At 38.9% G+C, this 16,023-nt stretch overlaps 2 protein-coding genes across 2 annotated transcripts; both read right to left on the bottom strand.

The window, feature by feature from the left end:
* Positions 1-1,960: 1,960 nt before the first annotated feature.
* LOC121644581 (solute carrier family 22 member 13-like) lies at positions 1,961-5,313 on the bottom strand. Its single transcript, XM_041992634.1, has 10 exons — positions 4,838-5,313; positions 4,649-4,752; positions 4,408-4,562; positions 4,148-4,316; positions 3,888-4,008; positions 3,318-3,412; positions 3,014-3,228; positions 2,809-2,917; positions 2,507-2,713; positions 1,961-2,188 (listed from the first exon to the last, which is right to left on the bottom strand). The coding sequence occupies exons 1-10, from the start codon at positions 5,210-5,212 to the stop codon at positions 2,113-2,115; spliced, it is 1,626 nt and encodes a 541-aa protein (XP_041848568.1). The 5' UTR covers positions 5,213-5,313; the 3' UTR covers positions 1,961-2,112.
* Positions 5,314-5,398: 85 nt separating this feature from the next.
* Positions 5,399-14,989, bottom strand: LOC121644582 (serine/threonine-protein kinase OSR1-like). Its single transcript, XM_041992636.1, has 17 exons — positions 14,781-14,989; positions 14,074-14,186; positions 12,814-12,922; positions 12,231-12,372; positions 11,487-11,542; positions 11,220-11,329; positions 11,026-11,127; positions 10,719-10,852; positions 10,554-10,602; positions 10,389-10,454; positions 10,083-10,205; positions 9,541-9,576; positions 9,244-9,381; positions 8,814-8,916; positions 8,663-8,731; positions 8,437-8,501; positions 5,399-8,292 (listed from the first exon to the last, which is right to left on the bottom strand). The coding sequence occupies exons 1-17, from the start codon at positions 14,848-14,850 to the stop codon at positions 8,218-8,220; spliced, it is 1,560 nt and encodes a 519-aa protein (XP_041848570.1). The 5' UTR covers positions 14,851-14,989; the 3' UTR covers positions 5,399-8,217.
* Positions 14,990-16,023: the final 1,034 nt, after the last annotated feature.

Below are 16,023 nucleotides of genomic sequence, written 5' to 3' on the forward strand. Positions count from 1 at the left end.
ATTTCAGCAATAGATGAATGACTGTTCTTCATGAGGTATTGAGTGAAGGATCAGAGTTTACGGGCATGCAGTTTAGGATTTTACACTTGTCCCTCGTGGTTTCTTTTAACTATCATTTTCCATATGATCTGATTTGATATTTTCATTTATTGTAATCATAATAAAAGGGGTTAGCAATGTTGTGTGTTATAAGAAGGGTGTTTTTTTAATATTAGCTCTGCAGCAGTACTCATTAGATCAGCGTCTTGCTTTCTTACATAAGTGAGGTTTTGATCTCTGTCTCAGTTTTGACATACCCATAACTGCTGTGTGTAAATGGAAATCTGATGGAGAAGAAAACATATGCAAAGGTCAAAATCCCAGCAGTATAACTTGTGAAAAGAACAGCTGTATTGTAAAAATGGTCTTTAGCAGGGTCATTTTAGTAAACTACTGCCAAGTTTTATTTCTCTTTTTCCATATAACTAAACAGCACAACACAACTAAACAACAGCACCAAAATGTCATATAAACATAAGATTTTGCTCCATTTCTGGGTCAACAGTTCCATTTAAGGTAATTATGAGCATCAGCATTGGTGATTCCCCCTTTTGATACTCACCTACATAGATCCAATCGATCCATAAGAGACTAATTAACCTGCAGCCACTCTCCATTTATTTTAAACAAGACTGAAGTTTCCAGCTAAACTTGCCTGGCTGAAGGTTGCTGATGTAGTTATCCACTTTGTAAATTGAATTAGTGGCACCAAGATTAGATGATGAACTCACCAAGGTTTGTTCACTGAGAAATATAACATAGAAACTTCATTGCAGCTGAAGAATTTGACAAATCCACAACACTTAAAAATCGATAAATGGCTGTGCAGTGGTGATCTCAGAGTGATATTTCAGGGGAAAAAAGACATTTCTAAGGATCATTTTCCAGTCCAGCCACAAGAAGCTTATGTTCTCTATACGTCAGGTACCAACGTGGCACTATTTGTGCTTATTTCAAAGTTGTTTTTGTTTATTGTTTTTTTTTTAATACTCATGTTTTTTGTCAGTTTACAGCAAAATTAAATACTTTGAGTGGTTGGGTACCGCTGATGCCTGTTACTGAATGGGCTACTTTGGGCGGGGGCTCTTCTTTTTGTATTCTTCATGAGATAAGAAAATAACTTAAATAAGGATGTGTGACCTGTGGTCAGACTTTGAGGCAATCTTCGCCAAGTTCTGCAGAAAAGGGTAGATCAGAACCATCTTGGCATCCATATCAGAGCAGGGATTTCTAGTATTTACTGTACATGGTTTACAGAGATAAGTTTAGACTGCATGAGGAATTTTTAAATGTCAGCAGGACGAAAGCATGAATGCTCATAGCAGCATAACAGAAACATGTAGAAACATGTCAGCTACCTTCACCTGTTCACAGATTAAAAAAGAAAAAACTTTTGTAAATGATCCTGTGAACTTTTCCTGCCTTATAACTCAGGTTATACGTTTAGGACAGTAACATGTGTAAGAATCAGAAATTACATGGAAAAAGACTTCAAATGCCAAGCGCAGTTGTGAATGGATGGTGGCTGTCAGTGGCCAAAATTCCTTTAGACATAAACATGTTTTCATCTGAGAGTGGATCCAGTGGCCTCGGGTGCAGCAATGACTGCAGGACGGGTAACTACTTCAAAACTGTGTACATGTGATTTGTCTTCTTGTATGTATGTTACTTATTGTAAACAGTGCTCTAGCATCTATTAAACCAGTACTACTGTTTTAAAGCTGAGAGGAATCTCACTTCACACAGTTGTTTGTCCATACCGAGACACCGTAGTAAAAAAATAGTGGCACAGCAAGTAGATATAACTCATTCTAAGAGAATAACAGCATAACAGTTATTTTAGTAAAGTGATTAGATACCAATAGAAACACAGTTTTTAATGATACATTACATTTTTCTGTAATTGGCCTTTGATTTTTTTTCACAGCTGACAGGAGCTGACAGTGCTGCAGACAAAACTTTTAACCAAAAGATTTATCACACTTTCTCACAAGTGAGCCAGAAGTATATTTTTATTACGACAACAGAGTTTACAGTTAAATTTAGACCCTACAAAAGCTTCCAGTGCTCCACCTAGAGTTTGGTTGATTTCATACTGATGTTTACAGTCCAGATGAAATCATTTCCAGTCGTCTTGTTGGTCGTAACCCTGAGGGGAACATGGGATTACATCAGAAAACGCTGTAGGCAACCGTAACAAGCAACAAATGACTAATAAGTATTTGCAGTCACAACACATGTTACTCTTTAGCAAATGTTTGTATATTTGAATCATATTACATTTTACATTGTTATCGTCTGAGATAAATGATGTTCATAGATTTCATCTTTTATGAACGTGTTGCTATACGTGGTCCTATATGCCTGAGTTTTTCTTAGCAGGGTGCTGCAACTTTGTAACACAACCCCTAAAAATCTTCCTGTACCTGACCCCCAGTAAAAGCCAATGATATACATATTTGCTTACCCGCTGTCCTTGCCATCAATAGTTGAATCAGGCAGCTCTTTTCTGCTGGTTTCAGGAAGCAGAAAGACAAGAGCTCCACTGACCACAGCCAGGCTGCTGAAGACTATGATGGGTACAGAGTGGTGGTATACAGCTAACATGTTAAGCAGCGGAGACAGCAAACCTGCAACTCTAAAGGCTAAAGAGCCCAAGCCCACAGCGGTTTGCCTACAGAAGTGCAGAATTCCTTTTGAATAATCCATGTAGGATGGAAATTTCTGTAAACATAAATAAAAGGTCTTTGCTAGTTTTATCCTACAAACCTGACAGAAGTGGGGAACAGCTCCTGAATGTAAACCATACAAACTGAACCAGCCCAGTTCAAAAAGAATTTCCCTGTGGTTACAAGGGCTGTGATGGCAACGGCGCTGTCTGAAATTCAGACGTAAGAAAAACATATTTAACTACAAACAGTGAGATAAGTTCAGACAATCCAAGTAGCCTTAAAGTGATGGGAAGGAAGTTCACCTTGAGAAAAAGCCAGGGTTAAAAGGCAAACTAATCCGCCTGTCAGAAGTGTTGATATGAGGGATTTTTTTCTCCCCAGGAACTCCAGAACCCAGATACAGAGGAGATGTGCAGGAGCCTCAGAAATCCCAAAAAGGAACTGAACCAAGAAGATGTTCAGACCTAACTTACCCACATTTAGAATAAGACTGAAGTAGCCCAAGTTCAATGAAAACCTTCAAAAATAAAATAAAATAAAAAAGTTCATTGAATGAGTTCACGTATATAAAAATCTAAAAGGTTTTATCCACAGTGCTTCACTTACCATGCAAAAGATATAATAAAGATGCGTTTTATCAGGACTCTTGAGGTAAAAATTTCTTTAATTCCTCCACTTCGGACTTGTTGTTCCCTGGTTACCTGACAGGTAAATGCATTAGAAATAAACATGATTTTAATCATTAAAATTAAGCATTCATTTGAATTTACATATAAACTATTTACACACCAACTATCAAGTTCAAAAGGGCACAGTACTTTATTTTGAAGGATCTAGCATCTTTATTTAATAAAACCATGTTTTGTTTTTTTTAATTAATGACATTCCTATAACTTTAAAGGATAGAGCAGATTCTCAGTAAACTGATTATCTGGTCTTTACCTGGTGTTAAAATGTGGTAGATACACATGAATAACATATGACAACACATTATATATTATCTCAGCATTCCAGCTTAGGTTTTGTTGAATGTGAAATGAATAATGACAGTGTAATATGCCACATTGCTCATATCTCTGAGCTGCATCAAGGCTTCATACTGTTGCATCCAGTTGTCTGAAGGGGTTTAATCTTAAACGTTTTGTTTTAATTTAAAACCAGTTGAAGCAGATTAACCTCATCCAGCAGAGTCTCGGGGGGTTCCTTTTTATTGATTGCTGCAACTTTTCGTATCAACTTCTTAGCTTCATCTGTTCTTCCCTTCCACAAAAGCCACCTCGCAGATTCAGGAATCCACCTTAAAGAGATCAGAATTCTCATTAGTTCTAAATCTATTTATATGCACAGCCAAACCAGTTTTCTACTCATGCTAATAGCCACAAACTGTGTAAATGACTAAATGCAGCCTTGATAATAGCTCAAAATACAGCACCCACCATATGTACAAAACCACAAAGGACTGAGCTCCTGCAACGATATACTGCGTTTTTCTCCAATCACGAACAACGTAGACCAGACCAGCCATGGCACACTGTCCAAGACCTGCAAACAACTGGCTCATGCAGGAGGCAAAGGATCTCTTGGTGATCCCGATCCACTCTGTAGCTGCAAAGAGAACAACTGAATAAGAATGCAGGAGAATCATATCTCTTATTAATACTGGACCAGAGTTTTTTCTTCTTTTAAAATATCATACCCAGCACAACAGAGTTGATCCTATATGCTCCAAGTGCAGCTCCAACAATGAACTGTGACACAACGTAAATTTCAAAACTTGGAGACATGCCAGCAACAATGACGAATGTTAACAAGAGGACAGCAGGTAGCTGGGTGGTTCTCCTGCGGCCATACCTAAAGGTTAGGCAGAGGCGACTGCATGATTTATTTGAAGCATTTCTAACTAGTTATGATACATATGTTCTCTTTTAGGCACTTACAAGTCTGCTAAAGGTCCAAAGATGAGTGAACCAGCAAGTAAACCAAACATGAAGATCGTCTGTGCAACTTCAGCCATGTTAGACTTTCCACAGACGAGATCAAACTGCAAAACAAAACTGGAAAAATCAGCAGGGGCATGAACACAGATGGTAGAGAAAATGAGCATTTACACATCATAGTGAACTTACATCTGTGACTACGGTGGTCTCATACAGCATGTTGCCATACACCCATCCATGCATGCACTCTGTGGTGTTGCTGAGTCCGTAGTTCCTGATGGTGCTGATGTTCCAGTCCACAGGGACAAACATCCGGCACCTGCTGAAGCTGCCGTCCTTCTCCCTGGGCAGAGTAAGGTTAAGCTGCTCATCTATAGTCAGGTTAGGAGCGGCTCTGAGGATCCAGTCTGTGTTACAGTGTCGCTCCGGATCCGACTGAATGAAAAGAAAGCTGCAGAAGGAAACTGGTAGCAAGAAATTTGGGAAAGATAAACCTAAAATGATGAGCTTTTGGAAGAAACCAAAGTCTCCAATGGTCTTCAGAATATCTCCAAAATCTACCATTTTCCCACAGCAGATGATTTCTGAAGAGAAGTCTGGAAGGTTGTCTTGTTTAAGCTCTGATGAAAATCAATATGTAACAGTGACTGTAATCAGTAACTCAACACATGGCCTCAAATCCAAACAAACTTTCTTTACTAATGGTTGATCTGTTACAGAAATGACACGTGAAATAAAAGATGACTTCACTGAATTTCATGTGACTTTATTCAAATACTAAAAATCAGTTTGTATGCATTGAACAACGTAGATCATCAACCAAGGAATCTTCTTTGTGTCTCATGAGATATTCTGCTTCAAATTATGACAATTTATGATTAAGCACAATTTAAAAACATGTGATGATATGAAATTTGTTTAATAGAAATGCATTTATGCCAATCAAAATTAACACCCATCACTCGGTGACTTCATAGAGGAAGAATGAATTTTCTTATGAGTAAACAATAAAATAGAAAGCTATACAAAACATCTGGGTGACTTTCAGCACAAAGTCTTTGATCAATCATCTTATCACATTATCTCCTTCTCACGCACACACACACAAACATACACGCACGCAGATTAACATGTAACTGTGCCATTTGTCTGGTTAAAAATGAAACTGGTTTCAGTGAGAAAAACTTCATGACATCAAAGCAGAGTGTGTGATTACAAGCCCCATGCAGTTTTTTTTTTTAAGTATTTTAGATCAATAAGGCGCCAATTGAACTCCTAATTTGTGCATGATTAGTAACGCTGACAAAGGCCAAGAGTGGAAAACACTACAAAACAAACCAAAAAAGCTGTTTCAAGCAAGATGAGTCAATCTGTTTGCCTTGATTAGTATTTACAAGTGAAATGATCCTTTTGTCTGACATGTACACTTAAAACAGTCAATGCATCTACATTGTTACACATAAACCTCATGTTTGTGTGACAGTGCATGGAGTTGCCATCTTATGTACATTTACAACATCTTTACACATACCATTTACACCAGTACCTGAACTAGGAGCTATATCGCAGCCCTTTGCACATGGTACAAAACAGACAGCTACACCAGGGAGTGATGACAGTGATTTGTTGGTGTGTTTAGAAAGAAAGAAAAAAGACTACAGTACTTTTAAAAAAACATTGTCTAGTGACCAAAAAGAAAAACTAAAGCACAAACTGGCTGCTGAAGACATTGGAGGGGGTTATTTCAACCAATGTTTTAAATGTTTTCATTAAATGGAATCCGGCTGTGCAGATAGCTTTGGATTTGTTTGTAAAAAGTGAGTCTTAAATTTTTTTAATTCATGCTGACAAACCAAAAGCAAAACTTTGCTGAAGCATAGCCACTGAACAAACTGAAAGTTAGTGGTGGCTCTAGGGGAAAAAAAAAAAACAGTCAGGAAATCATAGTTCAGCCTTTCGCTAAACACCGAATACGTGTTTGAAATTTCCATTCATAAATTTCGATTTACGTTTTAATAACAAATTGATGCGAATCTGTCGGCACTAGAAAGTCAATGAATCTCATTACCTCTAAAATTATATCTGTTCAAATTCTTAAGCCAATAAAATGCATGTTAAGATATTTCATTGTTAAAATAAAGACGACTACCAATAATAGCACAGATTTCACAACACTCAAACCAAAAGTTTTTCAGTTACTGACCTAAAGGTCAACAACCACTATGCATATCCATCTCCATCACAGCTAAAATCCAGGAATGTAACAAAAAAAAAACAAAACACCAAAAATGCCTGAATGGCCAATGACAAAACTTCAACTGCAAGTTCAGTTAAATGCCCCTTTAAGCTATTATTTCACTTTGGAAGAACATTTGTCAGCGTTTTGAGCATGCATACCTCCACAGAAGTTCACCAGCAGTCGGCCTGATACACGAGCCACCTCAGGCTCGACACTTATCGCCAGCATTCAGGATACTTCCCAGCTGTTCGGTCAGTCATCAAAAAGGCTAAATCATCTTACAGAGGAACGCTGGGGAGAGGGGGAGCAATCATTACCCAGGTCTCACTGCTGGAGCATCAGCTTTTCAGTTTCCAAACTTTGAAAAGAAATTCACACTGCAGGCATCTGCCTGTTTTGCTGGTTGACACCTAGATTCCTTTCGAGGTGCACACACAAAACGTTGTTTAATGCAACACAAAAGTAATAACAGCAACCGGTGGTCACATACGGTGAAATGAGAAGTACAGTTGCATAGTAGAAGAGTATTAGGCAGGTCTCGGAGAGGGAAAATAATCCTGTCTAAACTAAATCAGGGAAATGCCAATCGACAAAGTGGGGACTTGTAAATCGAGCCGAATAGATTTCTTCACACTACTCTGGACAACCCTATACAGGAATCTGGATTTCTTTCTTTCTTGTAAATATCTGGATTATATGCAGCTGAATTTATAGAATTACAACACAAAAACATGCTACTGTGTGTTTAGATATCTGCAACAATACTAAAGATTAGTCTTTGATATTTTTGGGACAGAGGTACAGAGGAAACACCTAATAATCACAGACTGGTTTAATTTTTCCACCAACCACACGGGTAGTCTGGTAACTAAGGCTCAACTTACACTTTTCATTTTCAGTGTAGCATAAAGTGCCATGTAAACGTGGCACGTCACTCTTGAGTTTTGTGGCACAACTGATCTTATAAAAGACAAAGAAAAAGGCAATCGTTTCCAGTACTGGCAGGAGATGGTTTGGATTGTGCTTGTGGATGAGGAGGAAGAATAAAAGAAAAAGAAATCGGGGTCTGATATAGTTGATTGCATCTCTCCTCCTGTTTACTGTATAAGCACACTGTAAACATCTCAAGCGTGATTCCTGTGATGAACTGAACCCCTCAACATGGTCCTCATGCGTCCTGCAGTAGTGTCACACTCCTGCCAGCCTCATGTCTCCTCATCTTCTTCCTCCTCTCTTTTCTTTCTTTGGCAATAGTTGTTTCTTGGAGTTGACTACAATGCAGCTGTGCAATACCATTTCTTTCTGTCCTTTGTTGCTGACTCTTCTTGACTTAACTGATGCTGAGCTGTGCAAATCCAACGAGTTTAGTATCATCAGGAATCTCAGACTCCTCCAGACCAGATGCCTGGGGAGAAAACAAACAAGAAAATTAACTTTACTACTCAATTTTAATCTTTCAAAAACATCCTGACTATAACACTAGATGGTAAGCGTTGTCAGAAGAAATCTATTAAATTATCAAAGAATAGTTCAGTCAGTGTGAACTCACCAGTTTAAAGGTCACATTTTTGTTACTTTGAGGATCATCAACAATCTTTTGCAAATTGGCAGCAACTAGAGGGAAAGCAAGAGGAAGTAAGTGGAGCATGTAGAGGAGAAACAAGGACAGACAACAAAACTGTACTACATCTTAAACCTGCATCCTGATCATACTATACCAGTATCAGTTTTATATTATAACATAGACATATCCTGACTGGATTATCTCAACATACCAATGACTAAATCCCTCCCATCAACCAGCCCAGCTGAGACCAACTCCTGTGAAACTCCGTCAGCAGAGTCTAAGGACAAAAGAAGGCAGAGGTGTGAGTATGGAGGGCCATGACACGTGAAATAAAGAAAAACCTTTGGGAGCATTCCCACCTCTGCCCTGCATGAACTCAAACCGGATGTCATTGAGCTCCTTCTTGGAGTTCCTCAATCTAAGGACGAGGCTGATGGGAATACTGGACAAGGCGGTAGCATCCTGGAAATGTACAGTAGTCAGTTAATTATATGAAGAAGCTCAGAACAAAATATTACAAATAAATAAATAAATAATGAATGTTGACGCATCTTTGGTTTGTACAGATTATTGACTAAACCTGTATTTACATTCAGCCCAATTATACAACAAGAACACTCATGTACACTATTACACACACACCTCCCCCATGAATTCACTGCCTTGGTTGGACCCTCTCGCGCACCCCCCCCCCCCTCCACTCCCAGGTGGCAGGTTGATTCGATGAGATTTAGTTCAGCTGTGTTGGTAATATTTAACAGACATTATTTCTTGGCTTCCTGTTGTTACCTGAACAGCAGGTGCATGTGAAGGGCTCGCCGTTTGAGGTGCAGCGTCCTCTGCTGTCGGTGCCACATTTGCAGGTCTCTCATGTGCTGCACCAGGCGGCTGCAGATGTCCTGTGGAGCTGTCTGCTGGGGGGAAGAGCTACAAATACAAAATTGCACATAAATAGATTTAGATGAGTTTTACATGAAAAGTAATCTCAGGGAAAAAAATCACTAAATAGAAAACACACAACAGTCATGCAGATTGTTTTGTCTCAATCAAAGATTTTCAGGTCATGTCCACTACAAGTTGTCTTACCTCTATGTTCTGGGACCCGTCCTTGACTCTGGGTGACTGCAGAATGGACATGACAGATTGTCAGGATTAAAAACATGCAATTCTCCTTTTATCCCTTCAATATATTGTAGGATTGATGAAATTTGAAAACAAAGTTCACCAGATATTACAAATAAGACAAACAGAAAAGTAGAGCCCACACCCAGACATAGACACACACTGCAAAGGGACCTAAGCAGGTGGGTTGGGACAGCTGGTAGGTAGGTTGTTTTTGGTTTTTTTCCCCTTCTTTTTGATTAATTTAAAAATTAATAATGTGACATTTCAAGGTAGACACAATTTTAGAAATGTTGTTTTTTTGTTGTTGTTGTTTGTTTATGGCTGCCAGTAACAGAAACCTATAATAAAAAGAGGTTTCAATTCAACATGATCCTGCTTGACTAGTTTTTCAGTCCAACAACACAACACCACCATCTGCTGTCTGCAGGACGGCGTGCACCACGAAACAAACAGGGGCGGCCTCCTGTAAATTAAACTGAGGACGCAGGCATGCAGGGTCTTACCCGCAGTGCTGCCACAGCAGCTTTTCCCTCCTCACTCTCCTCGTCCAGCTCGTCATCGCTCCACTCCCACCCGCCATCTTCTGTCTTGTGGAGTCGGCCGCTCGAACCAGGCACACGACGCACCTAAACAACAAAAAAAAGTAAAGCAGGATTTAACGCAGACTCGTCCATTACCACTTTGATCCTTTTCAGGCATTTCTCAACCTGCATTAGGCAGAAAGCTGGGAAACACTTAAGAGTGATACAGCATTCTGAATAAACAATCCTCATGAATTTGTGTACATGTGTGTTAGAAACAGGCTGAACCTTTTTAGAACGATCTGACATTGTTGGACCTTTCTGGAGGAGCCTCTCTTGCAAATACTCATTATTCTGGAACATAAAGACAACAATGTCATTATCTATCTATAAATATTATTTCTGAAACATGCTGAACTTCTTTATTATCTTGAAAGGGGATTCATGGCTCACCTTGGCTTTTGTGAAGAATTTGTGCTTCAGTAACTCAGCAGCAGTTGGCCTAAATAGCAAAGAGACACAAGGCTGTTCATTATATTCATTACACAACTGGAGCATCTCATGGAAAGCAAAAGAAAAACAAGTCCAAATTTAATCCAAGAGATGTTAAGGACTGACCTTTTTTCTGGATCTTTCTGTAAACACAAAGAGAGCATCTTCCTGAAGGATTTGCCGTACTTCTTCACCATGTCCTTATCTGTGATTCCCGTCTCCAGACAGGGAGGGTCGTTCTGCAAAGTCAGCATCAGCACCTACACACAAGTAAAAATCATCCTTAGTTAGCAAGCACACATAAAAACATTTGTTATTTAAAACTGCCATCTTTATTTAAGTCACTCCAAGTGTTCTAAGGTGAGGTTTGAACTTTTGAAGCTTTTTTTTTGGGTGGTCATATTGCATAAAACAGTGTTATATCCACAGTAACCTTCATTGGTGGGTATTTGTGATACGGTGCAGCCCCAGTGGCCAGTTCAATGGCTGTTATCCCAAAACTCCAGATGTCTGCTTTGAAGTCGTAGCCGCGGACCTGCAGAGCAAAACCAGAGCCAAGTGAATAAAGTGATGAAGTCATTCTTTTTATATCCAAGCTGAGGTGTTACAAGGAAAAAAGTCCTGCACCTGTTCCATGACCTCTGGGGCCATCCAACATGGAGTCCCCACAAATGTCTTCCGAACCTTGTTCCTTGTCATGTCTCCTCCAGTGGCTAGAAAGGCACTCACACCAAAGTCTAGAAGAGGTGTGTAATTGTGAATGTGTGAAAGAAGGGGAGGGGGAGGAGTACATATTTTTAAATCTGTATAGAAATGGTGTTTCCAACCATATCATGCTAAATTATACACCTCAGAATTTATACATCATTAAAGAAGAGAAAACTAACACTATACCAGCAATTTGCACTGAGCCATCGTCTCCAAGAAGAATGTTTCCAGCCTTCAGGTCCCTATTGGTGAACAGATGAGGGATTAAATCATAGGGTACAATTAAAATGTCTTAAGTCAGCGACTGGCCAGCACAGGTTTGACTCAGCTTTGCTAATTAATCCACATTTTTTACTGTGACATGTGAACTTGTTAAAGCTGCACCTTTGATCCATTTTATCTTGATCCTCTTGATTTGTCTTTGCACACTGCACTCCAAGAGCAAACTATTGCACAAAGAACTGGAATGGCTTAAGCCAGCTCCAAACTCTCTAACCCCATCTTCACCGATTAGGTGTAAGTGAGTTGGTCACATCATCTGAGCTCAATCAGATGGTTTTCTTAGTCTACTGAAACAGTGACAATTAAAACCAAAACTAAAAAAAATGTGTCTTCCATTTAAATAGCAGTGAATCATGCAATAATTGTTATAGACATTTTTGACACAAACCCTTTTTGTGAATAAAAAGTCTATCCATTTAAAATGATCCTTCTTTTCATGAAGTGAGGCCCAGATGATTTAAGGAGGCCTCTTTTATGTCAAACAAACCTCCTCAATTATGCATTTTCACTGTATTAAATATTCAAAGAGTGAGCTCTTGTTCAATCTGCACACTCATATGCAGAAATGAAAGGCTTGGTGTCTGTGTGATGCCAGAGAGCAAGTGCATGCTGGGACTAGCCACCCGGTGACACGTTATTACAACTCACCGATGAATCTGCCCATTTTTGTGAAGGTATTCCAGCCCCTCCAGGACTTCTTTCAGGATGGTAGCGATGCTGGCCTCATCCAGTACTCCAGTCTTGTGCTCGCCGCGAGAAATGATATGCTTGATGATGTCCAACACCGAGCCTAAGAGAGAGATGAGGCTTGTAATGACACATGGATAGTGCATGGAGCTCATAAACCTCTGAAGAGATGCTCCTGAACTTACAGATAAGCTGCTATTATAAAATATGATGTTTTTATGCTGTTGCCTTTTGTTTGTCTCTAAATAGACTGGTCAAATGTTAAAAATGTTGCAGTTTGAGATGATTTTTACAAACAGACTGACATTTCTTCACAAACATAGAAAATATTGAGTTACCAGTTCATTTATGGAAATTTAAGATGAAGAGCAGAGCTGAAAAAGAGCACCTACTGAGCAATAAAACATGGTCAAATTCTACAAGTTAGCAGAAGTATTCAGTGAGAGTTGAAGCCTCCTTGAAGAAAAAATAGCTGGTATGCCAAAGAAAATAAGAGCTGACAAGACCATTCAGAACCAAGTGTCCTCAGAATAGCAGCACCTACCACCACTGAGCAGCTTCATCACCAGCCACAGTTCATCCTTCACCACAAAGGAGGTATAATAAGACACAATGTTTGGATGGTGGCACTGGCTCATAGCCTGAATCTCTTTCTGCACACAGAGCAAAGGAAGTGTGATAAAAGGGTCATACAATGAACAAAAAAATTGTCTTACCAAGCTAAATACTAACAAAAAGTTTTTGTTACACTTTCAGGGACAATCTAAATTGCAGTCACAAGGTTTCATCTTTTGATTTGACATTTAATAAGAGCTTACTCCAAGTGTGGCTTAAACTAAATCACCCACATTCCTGCTATTACTCTTTCATCTGAGACTAAACCTTCCCATTAAAATAGCTCAGTTCTAAACCATTTGTATGCATGTCATAAAGCAGGTGAATACAAGAAGCAATGAAGTAACCTGAGTTACATCATTAATGAGCCACAAGGTCAAGGCATATCAACAGCTTAAGATGGGAAAATAAATTACTGATACAGCAAAAAGCAATAACTGACCATCTCTTAGAATATGTTGTGCACAGTTCAACAAATGTAAAGGATAGAAGTACTTCAACAGCACATTTAGGATCTCCGGTTCTATTATCACTTCAGATAGCGCAATAACTTTTAATAGAGCAATCAAGTGTTTATTGAAAATTTCTCTTTTTTAAAGCAAATGCTTAAATTTATGTTAGCACTTAACTGAATTTCCAAAGCCATTACAGTATCATAACACCCATTTCTACACAGCTATTCAACTGCTTTTTAAAATTCATTGGGTATGAAAACTGCAGGACGACAGAAATGTGCACATCCATTATGAAAAATGTGATCATAGACAACTTTATTGTCACTTTTTGTTGCACCCAATGGATACCGTTGCTTTGGCAGCTGAAATTTGTTTGTGATGACATATTTAACAGAGATGGTAAGTGATACTTTACTCACATCTGAGCATTTGCAAGTGTGTCACATTTGAGAATAACTCAGAAATGGGACAATGTTGAAAAAAAAACTTTAGCACTGACAATAAGATACACTGGTGTACTAAAACATTTGATCTGTTTACATGTACTTAAGATTGATGTGTCCTATTAATTACACTGAGCTAAAGCATTCAGCTTCTGTGGTATCAAGCTTTTGGTTTGTCCTTGACTGATATGACCACACTAATCCACATGACTCCCCGATAGATACACATACACAGACACTGAGAATACATAAACTACATATACTCCCCAAGTCTCAAAACAGGCTTCTTACCAGGAGTTCATCCATGCTTGTTTGACACTTTTCCAGGTTAATGCGCTTGATGGCCACCCTCTCCTTTCTTGGTTTACAGTAAGCTGCCTGGACAACTGCAGTGGCTCCACTCCCTGATGAGATTAACATTAACAATAAGGAACTATAAGAACCAATAGGTAGAATATGACAGCGCAACTAGACTCCTTATAGTTAATTTTGATACAGAACATTTAATAAGACGCGGGTCTAATATTTCAAATACAAGCTCTTTCCCTAGTGAATCCAGAGTACATGAAACCGTAGACGATAGTCACAATGTCTTTTTCTTATCGTTATAAGTAAAGTTATCTGATCATGCTGCTTCTAGAGAGAATGGCTTTCTAAAGCTGAATTATACTTTCAGCAAAAGGGCAACGAATCTTCAAGTACAGCCGGCTGCACTTGAAGATTCGTTGCCCTGTCCTGCTTTAGCTAGCGATCTAGCTTCTTGCTTGTAGGCTAATCGATAGCCTCACTTTAGCTTTTCAACTAGCAAGAACAGTTGGCCTTGCCAGATGAAACTATCGGGCAGCTTACGGTAATGCGATGTGGCTACAAATTGTGACTTGACTTCTGTTAGCTGCAGACATGTAATGTTAATTTAAGCTAGTAACAACTGGCAGCCAAGAGCGCTCTAAAGACAGGGGAGGCTAAGATGCTACGGCAAGACAAGCTAAGCTACTCACCTATCACCTCATTGAGTTCATAGTCGTCCTTATCGATTGACCAGGACTGAGAAGACTGGTCGTCTGCCATGGTCGTTTCTTAAACGCTGTGTGCAGTTCTAAACAACAACAGAGACGCAGTCTGAAATGACAGCTTTGAAATTACTCCATTCGGGTCCGGTGAAGCTGCTGTTCCGCTGACAACTCCTGCCGCCCCTGTCAACAGAACTTTACGCGCGACTGACGCAGCCCGTTACGTACAACCGAGGAGGAGGAACCAAGACGCCGCCATCTTCAATGTGGAGAATGTCAGGCAAAATTTTTAAATCAGAAAGACAATTCTGAGATGGGGTTTTGTTTGGAACAAAGCGACGAGAATCCATTCATTGATCAACCTATTTAGTTTAAAAGCTTAAAGTATTACCGCTACGGATATCTACCTCTAAAACAATAACATGGTTTGGGCACATTCAGCAGGGGGTGCTAATCTTTCTCCTTATCAAGTATACATAATAAGTTTTTAATTTACATCTAAATTGGTTAAAGAAAATCTGTCACAAGTAAATAGAGAGCAAGGTCTTTTTCATTTTGAGTGCTGTAAGATTAAAAAAAAAGTTAAAGAAACATTTTAAGTAATTTTCTGTTTACCCAAAAGGAAAACTATTTCTAAAGATTTTTGAGGAAGACTAATTCCTTTTAATGGATGTGAAATCTGAAAGGAATGATGTAGCATTGTAAGTTTGGATCAAGCCGACTGTAAACAAATTCTAACATCATAAAAAAACTTCTTTTGCACAAAAAATACTGTACATTTTATTGCTGCAGTATGTTCACATTATTAAATCTTATTCACTGTACACATTAACATTTCTACTTTTACTTTAGTTTATTCTTTTTAAGATCAATTATTTTTTATTTTATTTACTTATGTCAGAGAATAGATTTTAAAGTTCTGCTGCTGGTCTATAAAGCCCTGAATGGTTTAGGACCAAAATACATCAGTGACCTCTTGACCCAGTATGAACCTACCAGAACCCTCAGGTCATCTGGTTCCAGTTTCTCATCAGTTCCCAGAGTCAGAACCAGACATGGAGAAGCTACATTCAGCTTCTATGCTCCACATGTCTGGAACAAATTCCCAGAAAGCCTCAGATCAGCTGAAACACTCAGTTTATTTAAATCCAGGTTAAAGACATACCTGTTCTCTGCTGCATTTCACTAGTTTTTATTTAGAAGTCAAAATCTACATCTGGTTCTTTTAAGC

Source organism: Melanotaenia boesemani, chromosome 8 (assembly GCF_017639745.1).
Source record: "Melanotaenia boesemani isolate fMelBoe1 chromosome 8, fMelBoe1.pri, whole genome shotgun sequence".
Classification (NCBI taxonomy): Eukaryota; Metazoa; Chordata; class Actinopteri; order Atheriniformes; family Melanotaeniidae; genus Melanotaenia; species Melanotaenia boesemani.